Source organism: Chrysochloris asiatica, unplaced genomic scaffold (assembly GCF_000296735.1).
Source record: "Chrysochloris asiatica unplaced genomic scaffold, ChrAsi1.0 scaffold00379, whole genome shotgun sequence".
In the NCBI taxonomy this organism is placed as follows: Eukaryota; Metazoa; Chordata; class Mammalia; order Afrosoricida; family Chrysochloridae; genus Chrysochloris; species Chrysochloris asiatica.
In genome coordinates, this window is record NW_006408897.1 from 1,688,464 (window position 1) to 1,704,313 (window position 15,850).

Genomic DNA, 15,850 nt, shown 5'->3' on the forward strand with positions numbered 1-15,850 from the left:
AAAAAAAAAAAATCAGTCCCAGGGTAACGCAAACATCTAAGCACTCAACTACTAATGTATAGTGGTTCAAACTTATACAGAGGTGCCTGGCAATCTGCTTCTGAAAGGTCGTAGCCTTAAAAACCCCTATGGAGCAGCTCACTCCACACACTTGGGTCATCAAAATTGACTCCATGGCAACAAACAGCAATCGTAACCACAAGAGTAGCTATGAGCTTAGATAAATACAGTTCTTTTGAGCTCCTTGTTCTTGCCTTACTGAGAGATACGTTTGCCTCTTATTATTATGATTACATCAACCACTCATCTGTCAGGTGGTTTGTGTGTTGCTATGATTCTGGTTGTTATGCCACAGGTGTTTAAATACCAGCAGGGTCACCCGTGGTGGACTGGTTTCAGCTGAGCTTCCAAAGACAGACTAGGAAGAAGGAGAGATGAACTACTGCCTAATATTAGTCACTGATAACCTTAAGAGTAGCAGTGGAACACTGTTCTGTTAACACCAGAATTTTGAAAATTGGAACATGAGTGCCAGAAGATGAGTCCCTCAGGTTGAAAGACACTCAGAATATGACTGGGCAAGAACTGCCGCCTCAAGTAGAGTTGACTATGGTGATGCTAATGGAGTAAATCCCTCAGGACCTTCATTTGCTGATGGGGCACAACTCAGAAAGAAGAGAAACAGCTGTAAACATCCATTAATGATCAGAACATAGAATGTATGAAGTATGAATCTAGGAAAATTGGAATTTGTTAAAAATGAAATGGAATGCATGTACATAAATATCCTAGGCATTAGTGAACTGAAATGGACTAGTATTGGCCATTTTGAATCTGGCATTCACATGGCTTACTTTGTCAGGACTGACAAATTAAAAAGGAATAGCATCACAGTCATCATCAAAAAGAACATATCAAGATCTGTCATGAAGTACAATGCTGTCTTTGATAAGATAATATACATACGTCTACAAAGGAGCTCTGGTAGCGTAGTGGTTACAAATCGGGCTGTGAACTTAAGGTCAGCGGTTCAAAACTACCAGCTGCTCCGCGGGAGAAAGATGAGGTTTTCTACTCCCATAAAGATTTACACCCTCGGAAACCCTGTACAGGGTCGCTATGGGTCAGAACTGACTCAATGGCACTTAACAACAACAACAACAAGGAAGACTAGATAATATCCATATGCCTACTAGGAAGACCAACAGTGAACTATTACACACCAAACACTAAGGCCAGTGATGATGATATTGAAGAATTCTACCAACTTCTTCAAGGAGCTCTGGTAACATAGTGGTTACGAATTGGGCTGCTAATCTCATGGTTAGCAGTTCAAAACTACCAGCTGTTCCACAGGAGAAAGATAAGGTTTTCTGCTCCTGTAAAGATTTACAGCCTTGGAAACTCTGTATAGGGTCACTATGAGTTGGAACCGACTCCACAGCATGTAACAACAACAACCAACTTCTTCAGTCAGAAATTGATCAATGTATCATGGTATGTTGGTAATTACTGGCAATTGGAATGTAAAGGTTGCAAACAAAGAGGAAGGATCAATAGTTGGAAAATAGGGCCTTGGTGACAGAAATGATGCTAAGGATTGCATGATAGAATTTTGCAAGACCAATGACTTCTGTGTTGCAAATACCTTTTTTAAACAACATGAAAGATGACTATACACATGGACCTCACTAGATGGGGATACATGGAAATCAAATTGACTACATCTGTGGAAAGAGATGGTGGAAAATCTCCATATAATCAGCCAAAACAAACCAGGGGCTGACTGGAATAGACCATCAGTTGAAACAAACCAAGCTGAAGAAAATTAAAACAAGTCCACAAGAGGCAAAATATGAGTTTGAACATATCCCACCTGAATTTAGAGATTATCTGAAGAACAAATGTCATGCATTAAACACTAAAGACCAGAGACCAGAAGAGTTGTTGGATGATAACAAGAACATAATGTAGGAAGAAAGCAAAAGCTAATTAAGGAGACAAGACAGAAGGAAAAGACCAAAGTAGATGTCAGAAGAGATTTTAAAACCTGCTCTCCAGCATAGAGATGCCAAAGCAAATGGAAGAAATGAGGAGGTAAAAGAACTGAATAGAAAGTTTCAAAAGATAGCTTGAAGAAGACAAGGTCAAATATTATAATGAAATATGCAAAGACATGAATTAGAAAACCAAAAGAGAAAAACACTCAGCATTTCTCAGGGGGAGGGAACTGAAGAAAAAAATTCAAGCCTTGACTTACAACACTGAAGGATTCTGTGGTAGGAACCAACTCAGCAACACTCAACTAAAACAACAACATGGGCAAAATATTGAATTGATGCAGAAGGTATCTAAAGAAGATGGAAGGAATACACAGAGTCAGTGTACAAAAAAGAAAGTGGTCAAATGTTCAACCATTTCAGGAGATAGCATATGTTCAAGAGCCATTGATAACTGAAGGAAGAAGTCCAAGGTGCACTGAAGGCATTGGCAAAGAACAAGGCATCGAGAATACAAATTGAAATCTTTCAACAAACTAATGCAGGACTGGAGGCAGTCACTCATCTTTGCCAAGAAATATGGAAGCCAACTACCTGGTCAACTGACTGGAAAAGATCCATATTTGTGCCCATTCCACAGGGAGGTGACCCAACGGAATGTGCAAATCATCAGACCATGTCATTAATATCATATACAAGTAAAATTTTGTTAAAGATAATACAAAAACAGCTGCAACCATCAAGTCCTCTCAGGACAAATCCCCCTCCAAGAATGAAACTCAAATGTGAACACACAAGCAGGCATGTAAGCTCGCTGGTGACTGCATTGGCCTGCATTTGAGTGTAAGTCAGGAAAAGTCTGTAATGAATAAATGGGCTGAGTTCTACCGTGTTCCATAGACTCCTGTCGACCTCAGTGATGAGAGAGAGAAGAGGAAAGGCAGGTTGGTCTGAAGTTTGGGGAGACTTGGGAACTCCTGAGCCCATGGACCTAGCCATGGAGGCCTAGAGCTGAGAGTGCAACATCTTTCTGATCTGAAGGTGGGGGTAGACACAAAAAACCTCCACACTTTCAGATAGTACCCATTTGTCCTAGCTTTTGTGGCTGGATGACCAGCAGAGCTTGACTAGAGGAAGATGAAGAAACTTTTTTAAAATAAGCAAGTGTTAATTGTTACAATTTGATGAACTTTACCTAAACTTAATAGATACAGTAAAAAAAAAATACCAACCAACAGGGAAGGAGTCTTCACCTCAAGGATCAAGACTGTCCCCTCGGTATAAATGGTTGATTGTTGTTGTTGTTACATGCCATCGAGTTGGTTCCAACCCATAACAACCCTGTAGAGGGTTTCCGAGGAGCAGTTGGTGAGCTTGAACAGGCGAACCTTGTAGTTCAAATGGCTTGCAGTCTGGTGCATTAACCCACGGCACCACTCAGGGTTGATAGGGATGGGCAAATTAGACATTGACAATCTAGAATGAGGGGAAGGGGACCATAAAGACACGAAGTGGCTGGCTTACAAGTTTCAAGAGGGAGATTAGTTTCAGAGTGTGTGGGGTGAGGGAAGGGGGTAGAATCCCCATTGAATAGTTTTCAACTTGTCTAGACGCATATGGTGAAGGAAGATGGGAATAGAATTCTTTTGATTCAATAGTAAGTAATTGTTATCATGACTAATTGCGATTGTCGCAATTCTAAAGGTAGAAGTTTGTAACATAAAGGGGGGGGGGAAGTGCTGGGGGCCAATGAGGGTAGAGGACAGCTTTGATTTGCCGCTTGACACAGTTCTGGTAAATTGTGGAGTGGTCTGGCAAAACAGCTCTCAGAAGTTGCTTTCTACCTTCTCTATAGAGTAATCTTAATTTTACTAATAAAAATATATAATTTGGCAATATTCACAGCTTTTCACTATGAGTTCTACAAACCTTAGGAAAAACTAGCTTAGCAGCAATTGCTTTCAGCCTTGTTGGATTGAATACAAAGAGAAATTGTGTAAATTACTCCCTTTCATTAGAAAACCTAAGAGACTGCATTTGTGAGGCTTCAAAAGCAGATAGCATATTAGAGTCAAGCTAACCTACCCCCATAGGCCTCACCACATTCAGTCACTAGCTAGAATTCACAAACCCCTACACATAGACACCTGCGTAAACAAGTAGACAGTAATGAACTTAAGTGAAGGATAGTTTTGACTTAATAATCTACACTTCTTGCAGCAAGTAGCCAGGTCGGGCTTTATGCCACATAGCTTCCAAGTGATTTAATGAATACCTTTATTATGAAAATAATAACACATTATGTAGGATAGAAAGTTTATAATCTTTTAGTAGAAACAAGAAGAAACAGTTTTATCTCATACTGGGAAAGAACATGAAGGTCAGTCTGAACATCACAGAAGTATTTTTGTCAAGGTTGTCTAATGACCAGGTGCAAGAATGTTGTGACTAACTGTGTAATAATTCAGAAAATGATAAAAGTGTCAATGCATGTACTGTGTAGTGGAAGTATAAAAAATAAAGACTTGGGCAGACAGCAGAAGCTGGAGAGAATAGCTGGACAGCACTACAAGCTAAAAAGCCTCTCGAATTGTATTCATTTCTTCATTAGACGATTCCACGTATATTCGCTCATGTCCCATGACCCTCGCAGAGAGCCGGTCTCCCTGCAGGAAAGGTTAATCTTACATTCCAGGAACAGAGGATCCTAGGACCATCAAAAGAGTAGAGCATGAGTGGAATATGAAACCCTAACCAGAGAAGCAATGACACTAGAGATGATGGCATGGAGAGATAGGGCATCTGAGGACTCCAGACTCATGGAAAGAGAAAGACTGTGTACTGCCAGCCAGGAGGCAGGCTTGCAGAATATACCCTTTGGTTGTTTAAATGATTATATACAAACAAACCAATCAGAAGGAATAGATGCAAATACTGTTAAATAATGATGTATGAAGGGGATTGTTATCATTGCAGTGAAACAAAATACAACAGGATGAGTGTAAAACCAATGTACTTCCATGTAAACTCTTACTCAATTCACAGTAAAAGCTTTAAAAACAAGCAAACAAATGGCTGAAACCATACATTGACGGAGAACTTCCAGAGGTTCAAACCAAATTCAGAAGAGGATGTGGAAAGAGGGATATCATTGGTGATGTTGAACTATCTTGGAAGTCTGAAAGACTTAATTGTGCTCTTGAGGAACCTGTACATAACAAGAGAACACAGAATGGTTTAAAATTAGGATTAGGTGTGTGCCGGAGTTGTACTTTAACCATTCTTGTTTAGTCTGTATGCCGAGCAAGTAATCCAAGAAGTTGGATTATATAAAGAAAAACGTGGCATCAAGATTGGAGGAAGATTCATTAACAACCTTCAGTATGCAGATGATACAACCTTGCTTGATGAAAGTGAAGAGGACTTAAAATACTTACTGATGAAGATCAAAGACCACAACTTTTGGTATGGATTGTACCTCAATGTAAATAAAGCAAAAATCCTCACCACTGGGCCAATAAACAACATCAGTATAAATGGAGAAAAGATTGTGAAACTGTCAAAGATTTCATTTTGATGGAACCTACCATCAACACTCATGGAAGCAGCAGTCAAGAAATCAAAGGACATATTGCATTAGGCAAATCTGCTACACAAGACCTTTTTAAAGTGTTGAAAAGCAAAGATGTCAGTTTGAGGACTAAGGTGCACCTGACCCAAGCCATGGTATTTTCAATAACCTCATATGAATTGAAAGTTGGACAGTGAATAAAGAAAACTGTAGAATTGATGCTGTTGAGTTATGGTGTTGGGGAGAATATTAAAAGTACCATGGACTGCTAAAATAACAAACCAATCTAAGTTGGAAAATAAAGCCAAATGCTCCTTGGAAGCCAGGATGGCCAGAGTTCGTCTTTCATACTTGGGACATATTATCATTAGGGACCAATCGCTGAGAAGGATATCATGTTTGGTAAAGTTGAGGATCAGCAAAAAAGAGGAAGACCCCCAACGAGATGGATTGGCTCAGTGGCAGCAGCAGTGGACTCAAATGTAGCAACAATTGTGAGGTTGGCATAGAACTGGGCTCTGTCACTATGAGTCGGTACCTAACAGCAACATGATTGTTTAGATCAACTGTCTGTATCTCTATATAAATGTTAAGCCATTCCTTTCTTAAATAGTTCTTTTTGGTGTCTGTGTAATAAAATTAGTATTAGAAATAAATCATTTCCCTTGTTACATATTTTCATGATGCTACAACACTCAGCCATAGTGTGGTGCTATAGGGGAAAACACTTGACTGCTAACCACAAGGTCAGCAATTGAAACCCACCAGTCACTCCCCAGAAACTCTATATGTACAAGGTTGCAATGAGTTGGAACTGACTCAACAGCACACAGCAACAAACAAGGTAATGTATGCTTTCCTACATTACAGTTTCTAAATATATAAGAAAAATACTATGCTGGATTACCAAGTAAGCCCTTTCGATTTTAAAAAGGTTCATAATGAAATAGAGTCCATCCAGCCTGAAAAGGGAAGAGACCATTTATGAAATTTAGTAGAGCTTTATCTAAAAAATTTAAAAACCGAACTATTTAAACCTTAAAATTAGTTCTTAGGGATGAACATAACATTGAATGCCACATTTCAGGCATAGGAAGCATTTTTATTTCTGTATTAAAATTTTAACATTTCTATGTCACTGGGAGTCCTGGTGTAGCACTGTGGGGTTAATGCACGAGACTGCAAAGCCATTTGAACTGCAAGGTCAGTGGTTCAAATTCACCAACTGTTCCTCAGAAACCCTGTACAGGGTCACTATGGGTCAGAACTGACTCAACGGCACTTCACAACAACATGTCTCTTTATCTCAAGTTTAGTATATTCCTCTCAAAAGATTTTTGTACTTATGTAACATCAACTCCCATGGCAATCAAATATAGACCAGCTCAAGACTGACTGAAAATCATGTGAAATTTCAGTAAACTTTATAATGAATCTCTTGATTGCATATATATCCAAAATGTTCATTATTTTCATTACTGCTGTATTGAGAGTATGGAGAAGGGAACCAAGGAATCTTAATAATGTGTTAAAAGTCTCATCTGTCGTAGTAAGCAATGAGTAGTGTCTAAAACCAGTGTATCAAAATATAGCAGTATACACACATTATTTAGAAATACTGAGGGAAAATGCCAGAAGAAATAGCTACAGATACTGAAAATATTTGTCTCTAGGGCATGGTAAGAGAAGGTGGCAAAGGTGTGGCTATTGTTTTGTTAATGATTCAAGCTCACCAGTTACTCCAAGAGAGAAATGTGAAGCTTTCTGCTCCAGCAAGTATTTAAAGCCTCGGAAATCGTACAACAAAAATCCTCATCACTGGGCCAATTAACAACATCAGTATAAATGGAGAAAAGGTTGAAACTGTTAAAGATTTCATTTTGATGGAACCAACCATCAACACTCATGGAAGCAGCAGTCAAGAAATCAAACAACGTATTGCATTAGGCAAATCTGCTGCATAAGACCTCTTTAAAATGTTGAAAAGCAAAGATGTCAGTTTGAGGACTCAGGTGTGCCTGACCCAAGCCATGGTATTTTCAGTAACCTCATATGAGTCAGAATCAACTCAATGGCATTTAACAGCAAAACAACGTTGAAAAGTATTAACTTTTTTCAGTTTGTATTTTGTTTTTGTTTTTTTAATAAAATACACTATGACAATATATATAACAGTTCTATTTGCCAAAAGATGTCATGGCCTAGATGTACAAATGCATATGCTTAAAGAACTCATTTTCCTGATATTCATAATGGATAGTTATGGTTCTGGTCTGTTGGCAATGTGTGTACTTAACGACTTTTGTGTAGCTAAAACTGGACTCTTAAATACCCGGGCAATAGTACCTCAAAGTATTAGTTAAGTATGTTCCATATAAAAGTGGAACATTAAAAATTTTTAATTACATTTTTGAAATCCAAGTTTAATTTCATTTATTGACATCAAGACAGCAATTTGAGAATAAAAGTGATAGTTACTAAATCTGTTAGTCTTTTCTAATAACTATTGATTTATTATAGCATATATATCTTAGAATGTAATTACAATCAGATTAAGAATCCCATTTGGCTTGTATTTCTGGGGAATAGCAATGAGATTAATGGGAATCAAATATACTGGGAGTCAAATAACATTTATTAAAGGACTACTGTGATTCATTAAAATGTCTTTCTGAATATTGTACCTTTTAAGAAAAAATGAAATTAGTGGAAATTTTCTAAAATATCATGTTTACTTCTCTGCAAAAATATTAGAATGTAACTCTTGCTCCTCTTGAACTTTTGCTTACTGGTGGGATGTGTTGGAGTGTTCTTGTTATGTTAGAGGTGTCCTTATTTGTGAGAACTGTAATGGTCAGCATACTCAACTTGTTTGTTGTTCCTCAGGCCTACTATTACTGCGCCATCATTGAGGATGTGATACTGCGCTTTGCTTGGACTATCCAAATCTCAATCACCTCTGTACGCTCACTGCCTCACTCTAGTGACATCATCGCAACTGTCTTTGCTCCTCTTGAGGTTTTCCGGTAAGTGGGCTAGCAAATAGTTTATCAAAAGTCGTTTTACCTAAAATAGGTTCAATACTTAACAGATGAGAATTTGTTTTAACTTTTACTTGAAAATCTTAAAACTTCCAACTTTTCCTTAAATTTCTCATCAGTCTCAATTGGAAAATTCTGACTGAGAAACTAAGAGTTTAATACTTAAAAAGTTGACAGAGAGGGAGAGGGGCTGTGTGTTAACGACCAGGGGACAGGCTTACAGGGTATATACCCTTCGGTTGGTTGATGATGCATGGAGAGGATTGTAACCATGGCAGTGAAATGATATACGATAGGATGAATGTAAAGCTAATGTTCTCCCAAGTAAACTATCACAGAATTCACAATAAAACATTAAAAAAAAAAGCTACCATGTAGAAATTTATAACATAAAATACACTGCAATAAAAAAGTTTTTTAAAAACAGTTGAAATAACTATTGTTAGTGACGTAGTTATTGTTGTTTTATAACTGGGCTCCACTGGGAGTGTTGTGAGTAGAAATTTAGATGAAAAAAGTCTTAGAACAGAAATTTAAATCTCTTGAGAATCATATGCAGTTATGAGTTATTCGACCCAACCTTCCCACTGAAAACAGTTAAAATGCCAGATAAGATGTATTTTTTAATCTCTCTAAAAGCATCAGCCATCTGACAAGATAGCTCAAAGTGTAGAGTAAAGCAGGAAACCCGAGGTAAGCAGAGCATTAAAGCCGCTTTTGCCCTAAAGAAATTTGCCACACCTAGAGACTTTGAGACTCAGTTATGATGGCCAATTCAAATCTTTATGCGCTTAAAATTATAGCTTGAAAATATGAAGGAAACGAAAGTAGAAGGAGCCTTGGTGTGGTGATGTAGGGTCAGCACTGGACTGCCAACCACAAGGTCAGCACTTCAAACCCACCACACGCTCCTCAGAAACCGTATATAGCGTCACTATGAGTAGGAACAGACTCTAAGGCACTTAACATCAACAAAGTAGAAGTAGATGAGCTTACAATGTTTTGTTTGTGGTATATGTAACAAAATATTTGCCATTTCCAGTCTTCACATACACAGTGGTTTAGTAGCATTTATTAGTTCATTGTATTGTTCAATCTCACCCTTATCTGTTCTCACATTTTTCCATCATCCAGAACAGAAACTCAGTGTCCCCTAATCATTTGAGTCTTCCTTTCCCCATCTGTCTTCCCCCTGGTAACCACTAATAAACTTTGGTCTCTGTTCACTGGCCTATTCTAGATATTTCACATACATGGAATCATACAATACTTACCCTTTTTAAACTTATTTTTTTCAGCATTGCTGTTTTCAGGGTTCTCCCAAGTTGTAACATGCCAGAATGTAATTTCTCTTAATGGCTGAGTAATACTCTGTTGCATGTATATGCCACATTTTGTTTATCCATTCAGCTGTGGTGGGCCATTTAGTCTGTTCCTACCCTTTAGCTATTATATTTTAAATAGTACTGCAATGAATATTGGTGTTCATCTTCATAAATAATTCCCTGGTCTGTCTGCTTCTTATTACCTCTGTTATTAGTACTTTAATCCAAGACATCATTATCTCTTCCTGGATGACTGCAACATACTTATACTAGGCCTTCTGTCATTTTCGTGTCTCCTTTCAATCTGTTCACAGTGTAGCAGATAAAAAGATTCTTTTAAAAACAGATCACATCACTGTCCTGCTCAGAACTCTCATTGGTTTACATCACACTTAAAATCTAAACTCTTTAGTATGGCCCTGTTTTAGATCAGGCCTTTTTCTCCCTCTCCATCTGTATCTCCTGCCATTCTAACTTTACGTATTCCACTCGGCCTTGTTGATGTTGCAGTGCACCAAAGGCTTTCCCAACTTGGGGCCTCCTATGTTTGTAATTTCCTGTGTGATTTTTACATGTCTCTTGACCTTGAGTATTTCCTGTTTCTGCTAGATGCCATTTCTTCAGAGCAGCCTTCCCTGAGGAGTCTTAAATCATACTTTATCCCCTTGCTCTCTTTTGTCTTCTTCACAGCACTTACCTTTAACTGTCTATTGGCATGCGTATTATTGGTTTCTGCCCTATTCAGTGGCATTCCCTGTCATAGAATAACCCCTCCATAAGTATTTGTGAAATGAGAATGAGTGTTCTGAAATTATATTCCATGAATCCTATCCTTTTGCCTACTCTTCTACTAGTCTTTATTGTTCCCTTTAGATTTTTCTGTTTTATTTTAATATTCTAGCCCTTCATTCCTTGTGTTTGTTTCCATGAAGGAAACATGATATACTCTGAGATTTATATGTAATTGCTGTTGTTAAGTGCTGTCGAGTTTATTCTGACTCAACAACCTTGTATAGGGTTTCTGAGGAGCAGCTGGTGAGCTTGAACGACCGACATTGTGGTTCAACCAACTTTGCAATCCAGTACATTAACTCACGGTGCCACACCAGGACCCCTTTACATGTAATAGTATATTCAAATTTTGAAAGTTATTTACTTTGCATAATGAAATATTTTGGAAGCAATTTTTGTTGTCATAAGGATTCTTATGTTTGTTTTTAATGTATATTTTGTGTGTACATTCTAAACTGCAGCAAAGTAAGTCTTTAAATCTTTAAATGCTTACGGTTGTTCTATCCTCGAAGGCGATTTGTGTGGAACTTCTTCCGTCTGGAGAATGAGCATCTGAATAACTGTGGTGAATTCCGTGCTGTGCGGGACATTTCTGTGGCCCCCCTGAATGCAGATGATCAGACACTCTTAGAGCAGATGATGGACCAGGATGATGGAGTACGAAACCGCCAGAAGAACCGGCCTTGGAAGTACAGCCAGAGCATATCCCTGCGCCGGCCTCGCCTCGCTTCTCAGTGAGTATGGTTTCCACACCTAGGTGGTGCATTTCCTTCAGGTGTTAGCATGTGATAGCATCCAAACTAAGAAGCTATCTGGTTAAAACAGATGAAATTGCACATATTCACCTGCAATAAAAGTAATTTCATATGATCCAACCTGAAAATAATTTGGGAAATTACTTACTTGACTCCTCAGTGTGTTTTGTATAATTTTCAGGTTACAAATTTCAGGAATCCTGACTCTTCCTTTTGCCATCTACTTAAGTTAGGCATGAGCAGGTTTTTAAAGGTTAAGGAGTGTATGAATAAGCTAGAGGTACACAGCAGGTATAAAGACTGTTGTTGTTAAGTGCCATCGAGTTGGTTCTGACTCATAGCGACCCTGTATAGGATTTCCGAGGAGCAACTGGTGAACTTGAACTGCTGACCTTGTGGCTAGCAGTCCAGTGCTTAGCCTATAGTGCCACACAAAGATAAAGCAGAAATAATGGAACATGTAACTGAAATTGTGAGAAAATTGTACCTAGATAAAGTGTAATTTAAAAAGTCTGAAAGTTCAAGCTTATTCCTCTAGGCAGTGAAGAATTTCTCAGAAAATTTTTTGTAGACTGACATGAAGTTAGTATTTTAGGGAGGTATCGTGGCATTATACAAGAAAAGGAAAAAGCTAAAAGCTGGAATACCAACTAGAAGATTACTGCAGTATTCTTGAGTATGAGACAGTGAGGTCCTAGACTAGTATTGCTTTTGTTAAGTACCGTCAAGTTGGTTCTAACTCATAGCAACCCTGTATAGAGTTTCAGGGGCTGTAAATCTTTTGGGGAGCAAAAAGCCTCATCTTTCTCCTTATGGCTGATGGGCTCAAACTGCTGACCTTGTAGTTCTCAGTCCAATACTTATTATCCTACAGATCCACTGTGCTCCTGGACTAGGATGCTTACAGTAAAAAACAGGAGGTGGTAACAGCAACCAGTGGTTATAAGAGAATAGAGAAGAAGTCATACTAAATGTTACTTTAATAAGGAAGGCTTTAAGTAGACATTTAGATGTTCCCTTAGTGAGAAAAGGTAGAGGGGAGAAAAATGCAAAGAGCAGTTAAGAATAAACAAACATAAGAGCCAGGAGAGGAATGTCCAGGACACTCAGATCAGTAGGAAAAGCAACAAAACAAAGCATGAGTCTTTTAACACCAAGAAAGCACTTTGAAGAAGCAGAGGGTAAAGATGGGGACATTCAGAAAGGTAAGTATTTCCAGAGAGCTGGAAGAAAATGTTGGGCATGGTTGTTTATCATTGAGCTCCTGAAGTTGAGAATCTAATCTGTGTTAGTCACCAGAAGAGGGCAATCTAAACATGCATTATTTGGCTTCCAAAACCTGGAGGTTCTTTGGCAATAAAACCTTTTTATATCCAATTTCAGGGGTTTAATGAAAAAATTCAGGGAAGTAGATTGCAACCCTAGGAAGATATTTAGAAAATGGAGCAGGTTATGTGCAAGAAAGAGAAAAGAGAATCTAAAATAAGATCTGAGTTTTAGTACTGACGCATGCGACCTTTAACACATCTGTAACCTTTTTGAATGTCAGTTTCTACTCATCTAAGAATAATGCTATTTCACCAGAAATCATTTCGTAGGCATTATAGGTTTCAGAATATTTTAACATTGTATCTAAAATGTTGTTAAGGGTCATCGAGTCAATTCCAACTCATAGCAACCCTGTATAGGGTTTCCAAAGAGCAGCTGGTGGGTTTGAACTGCCCACCTTGTGCTTCACAGTCCAGCGCTGATCCACAGCACCATACCAGAAGTCTTAGCAGTTACAATTAATAATACTCCTATTTTTTCATTCAGGCCAGGAATCTCTTCTACAGCATCCTGAATAAATGTGACACTGTGAGCTAATGCACTGGACCTGCAAAGTTGGCTTGAACTACAAGGTCAGCAGTTCATGCTCACCTGTCACTCCTTGGAAACCCTGTACAGGATTGCTATGGGTCAGAACTGACTCGATTCGATGGCACTTAACAACCACAATATAGTAAAATAAATAATAAAGCATGTAGTAACCTAATAAAATATAATTTAAAAGCATCAACTGATTATCATTAATGAAGTTCATAACTAAAAAGAGGCACCTGATTTTATTGTTGGACAGATATCATGTTAGGTAGCTTATGCTGGGCTGAAATGTCCTATAACTTCAACAAATTTATGCTAGTTAGCCTGTCTAACATAACATAGACTGTGTCTCCTCTCTCTCTATATCATTGCTTGTCAACTGTTTGAAGATGGGCAGCTATGATGCCTCTCCTTGGGTCTCATCTTTTGCTGGCTATCTCTCCTAGGTCTTCCCCAATGGCATTGTATCATCTTCTTCATAATTCCTTGTATTTGTTTAATGCTCTACTGATGCTTTTGATATTCACTTTCACATCTGCTACTCACACTATTCCCATGAGGCAAAAATGTTAGGTGAAATAAGTATTACTCTTGTTTTATAGAGATTAAAAATAGCACACCTAGGTAAAAAAGATGCCATAAAACTGAAGTCAGTACTCAGACTCAGAATTTACAGATTTACTGCTCATTACATATGACCGAGAGCCCCTGGTAGTGCAGTTGCTAAGCACTGGGCTACTAACCACAAGGTCAGTGATTTAAAGCCCCCCCAGCAGCTCTGTGAGAAAAATTCCAGCCTTGGAAGCGATGTGGAGCAGTTCTTCTCTGTCCTGCAGGGTCACTCTGAATCAGAATTGGCTTAAAGGCACACTACAACAACACACATGACCTGCCATTGTTCTTGTCCCCATCTGGGTGCTGTCTAGTTTCTAGTAATACCTGAAACAAATATGAAACCCCTCGAACAGTCCCTTGATTAAAGTCTATAGTGCCTATTTAGGATGTATGTTTGAAGATGGTAAAAAATGTTTTCATAGTTTTATTAATGGACTTAACTCCTTTTCCCCCTTATTACCACCAGATCCAAGGGTCGTGACACTAAAGTATTGATAGAAGACACAGATGATGAAGCTAACACTTGAATCCTCAGAAGTCTAGATTAACATCCTTGGTTTTCCTTCTCAATTCTTTCCTCGACCAACGCAACCTCTAGTACCTTTCCAGCTGAAACAGAAGACACATGACACATTTTCCGAGCTCTTCCAGATCGGATCCTATGGACTCCAAACAAGCTCACTGTGTTTCTTTTCATTTCTTCTGGTTTAATTTTAATTTTCTATTTTTAAAACGAATATTTACTTCATTTTGCCAATCAGAGGACATTTTAAGGAACAAAAACATAGCATCCTATGGATTGTTTACAATCACCAGGACACAGATACCTATCAGGATGATGAACAGGACACAAAGACCTTCTGATGGGACACTACTGAGATATCTCGACTTCCGCTTGGCCCGGTTTTGACTGGTTGAAACCGGACATTGGTTTTTAAATTTTTTTGTCAGTTTATGTGGAGAATTTTTTTTCCTTTCCTTCATACCCAGCGCAAAGGCACTGGCCGCACTTGCAGGGAAAGTGCAACTTAGAGCAGTACCTTCATTCACGAAGCTACTTTTTAATTTGATGTAACTTTTCTTACTTTGGGGAGGGTTGCTGGGTGGGTGGGAAATCTGATGTATTTGTTACATAGAGTTTTCTCATTATTTATGAAACTTAACCATAAGCGAATGCTATGACTCCTGTGCAATGAAGTGATGACAGTTGAAAGAAGGCAGGGGAAACGAATGTTGAACACAACACTTGTGAGGGTTCAGTCCCATAATACCTCTTTCATGAGACAACTTGTACCAGTTTTGCTTTTTCTTTTCATTTTAAGCCAAAGTTTCTATTATTCTTTTTAAAAAAAATTTTTCCTTTCTTTTTTTCAGTTGCTACTTCTTTAGAATAATCCTAAGCATGTCTCTCGTAACACTCTGATGCAACTGGTTGAAATTAATATAAAAAATTCTGATGGTCTTTTTCATGTGTGTTAAGGAACACATTTTCCCCTGTCAAATCATAACAACTGCCTTATGGCTTCAGCATGTACAGTAATTGTAGTGGAACTTTTACTAACTCTGGAGTAGAAGACAAAGCTCTCTCAGACTCTTTCTACCCTCATTTTTCTTCTAGGATCACTCACATTTGCCACAATTTGATCAAATTTGAAGTCTGTTATGGAGAATCCATGGTTTTGATCACACAGAACAAATGATTCTTCCTCCTTCACGGTACATTGATAAAGCCGATCTTTGCAGGATCTGTCTCAGCAGACTTAAGGGATGGACATTGGATTTCATTCTTCCACAGTACTCTTATTTTTGGGGTCCAAACTTGGTAATTTATATAAAAAGTGTATGTCTTAGAAATTTCAGGTGGTGTAGTCTACATAATGCCCATTTC

General features: G+C 38.3%; 1 protein-coding gene across 2 annotated transcripts in view; it reads left to right on the plus strand.

The window, feature by feature from the left end:
* The window catches only part of XPR1 (xenotropic and polytropic retrovirus receptor 1), a 240,449-nt gene extending 225,155 nt beyond the window's left edge, over nt 1-15,294 (plus strand). Inside the window, exons 12-14 of one of the 2 annotated variants that reach the window (XM_006876429.1) lie at nt 8,458-8,597; nt 11,242-11,463; nt 14,429-15,294. In XM_006876429.1, the coding sequence (XP_006876491.1) occupies nt 8,458-8,597; nt 11,242-11,463; nt 14,429-14,489 (423 nt within the window). In that variant the 3' untranslated portion in view covers nt 14,490-15,294. The remainder of the gene's footprint in view (nt 1-8,457; nt 8,598-11,241; nt 11,464-14,428) is intronic. The other variant, XM_006876428.1, reaches the window with a different exon arrangement.
* Nucleotides 15,295-15,850: the final 556 nt, after the last annotated feature.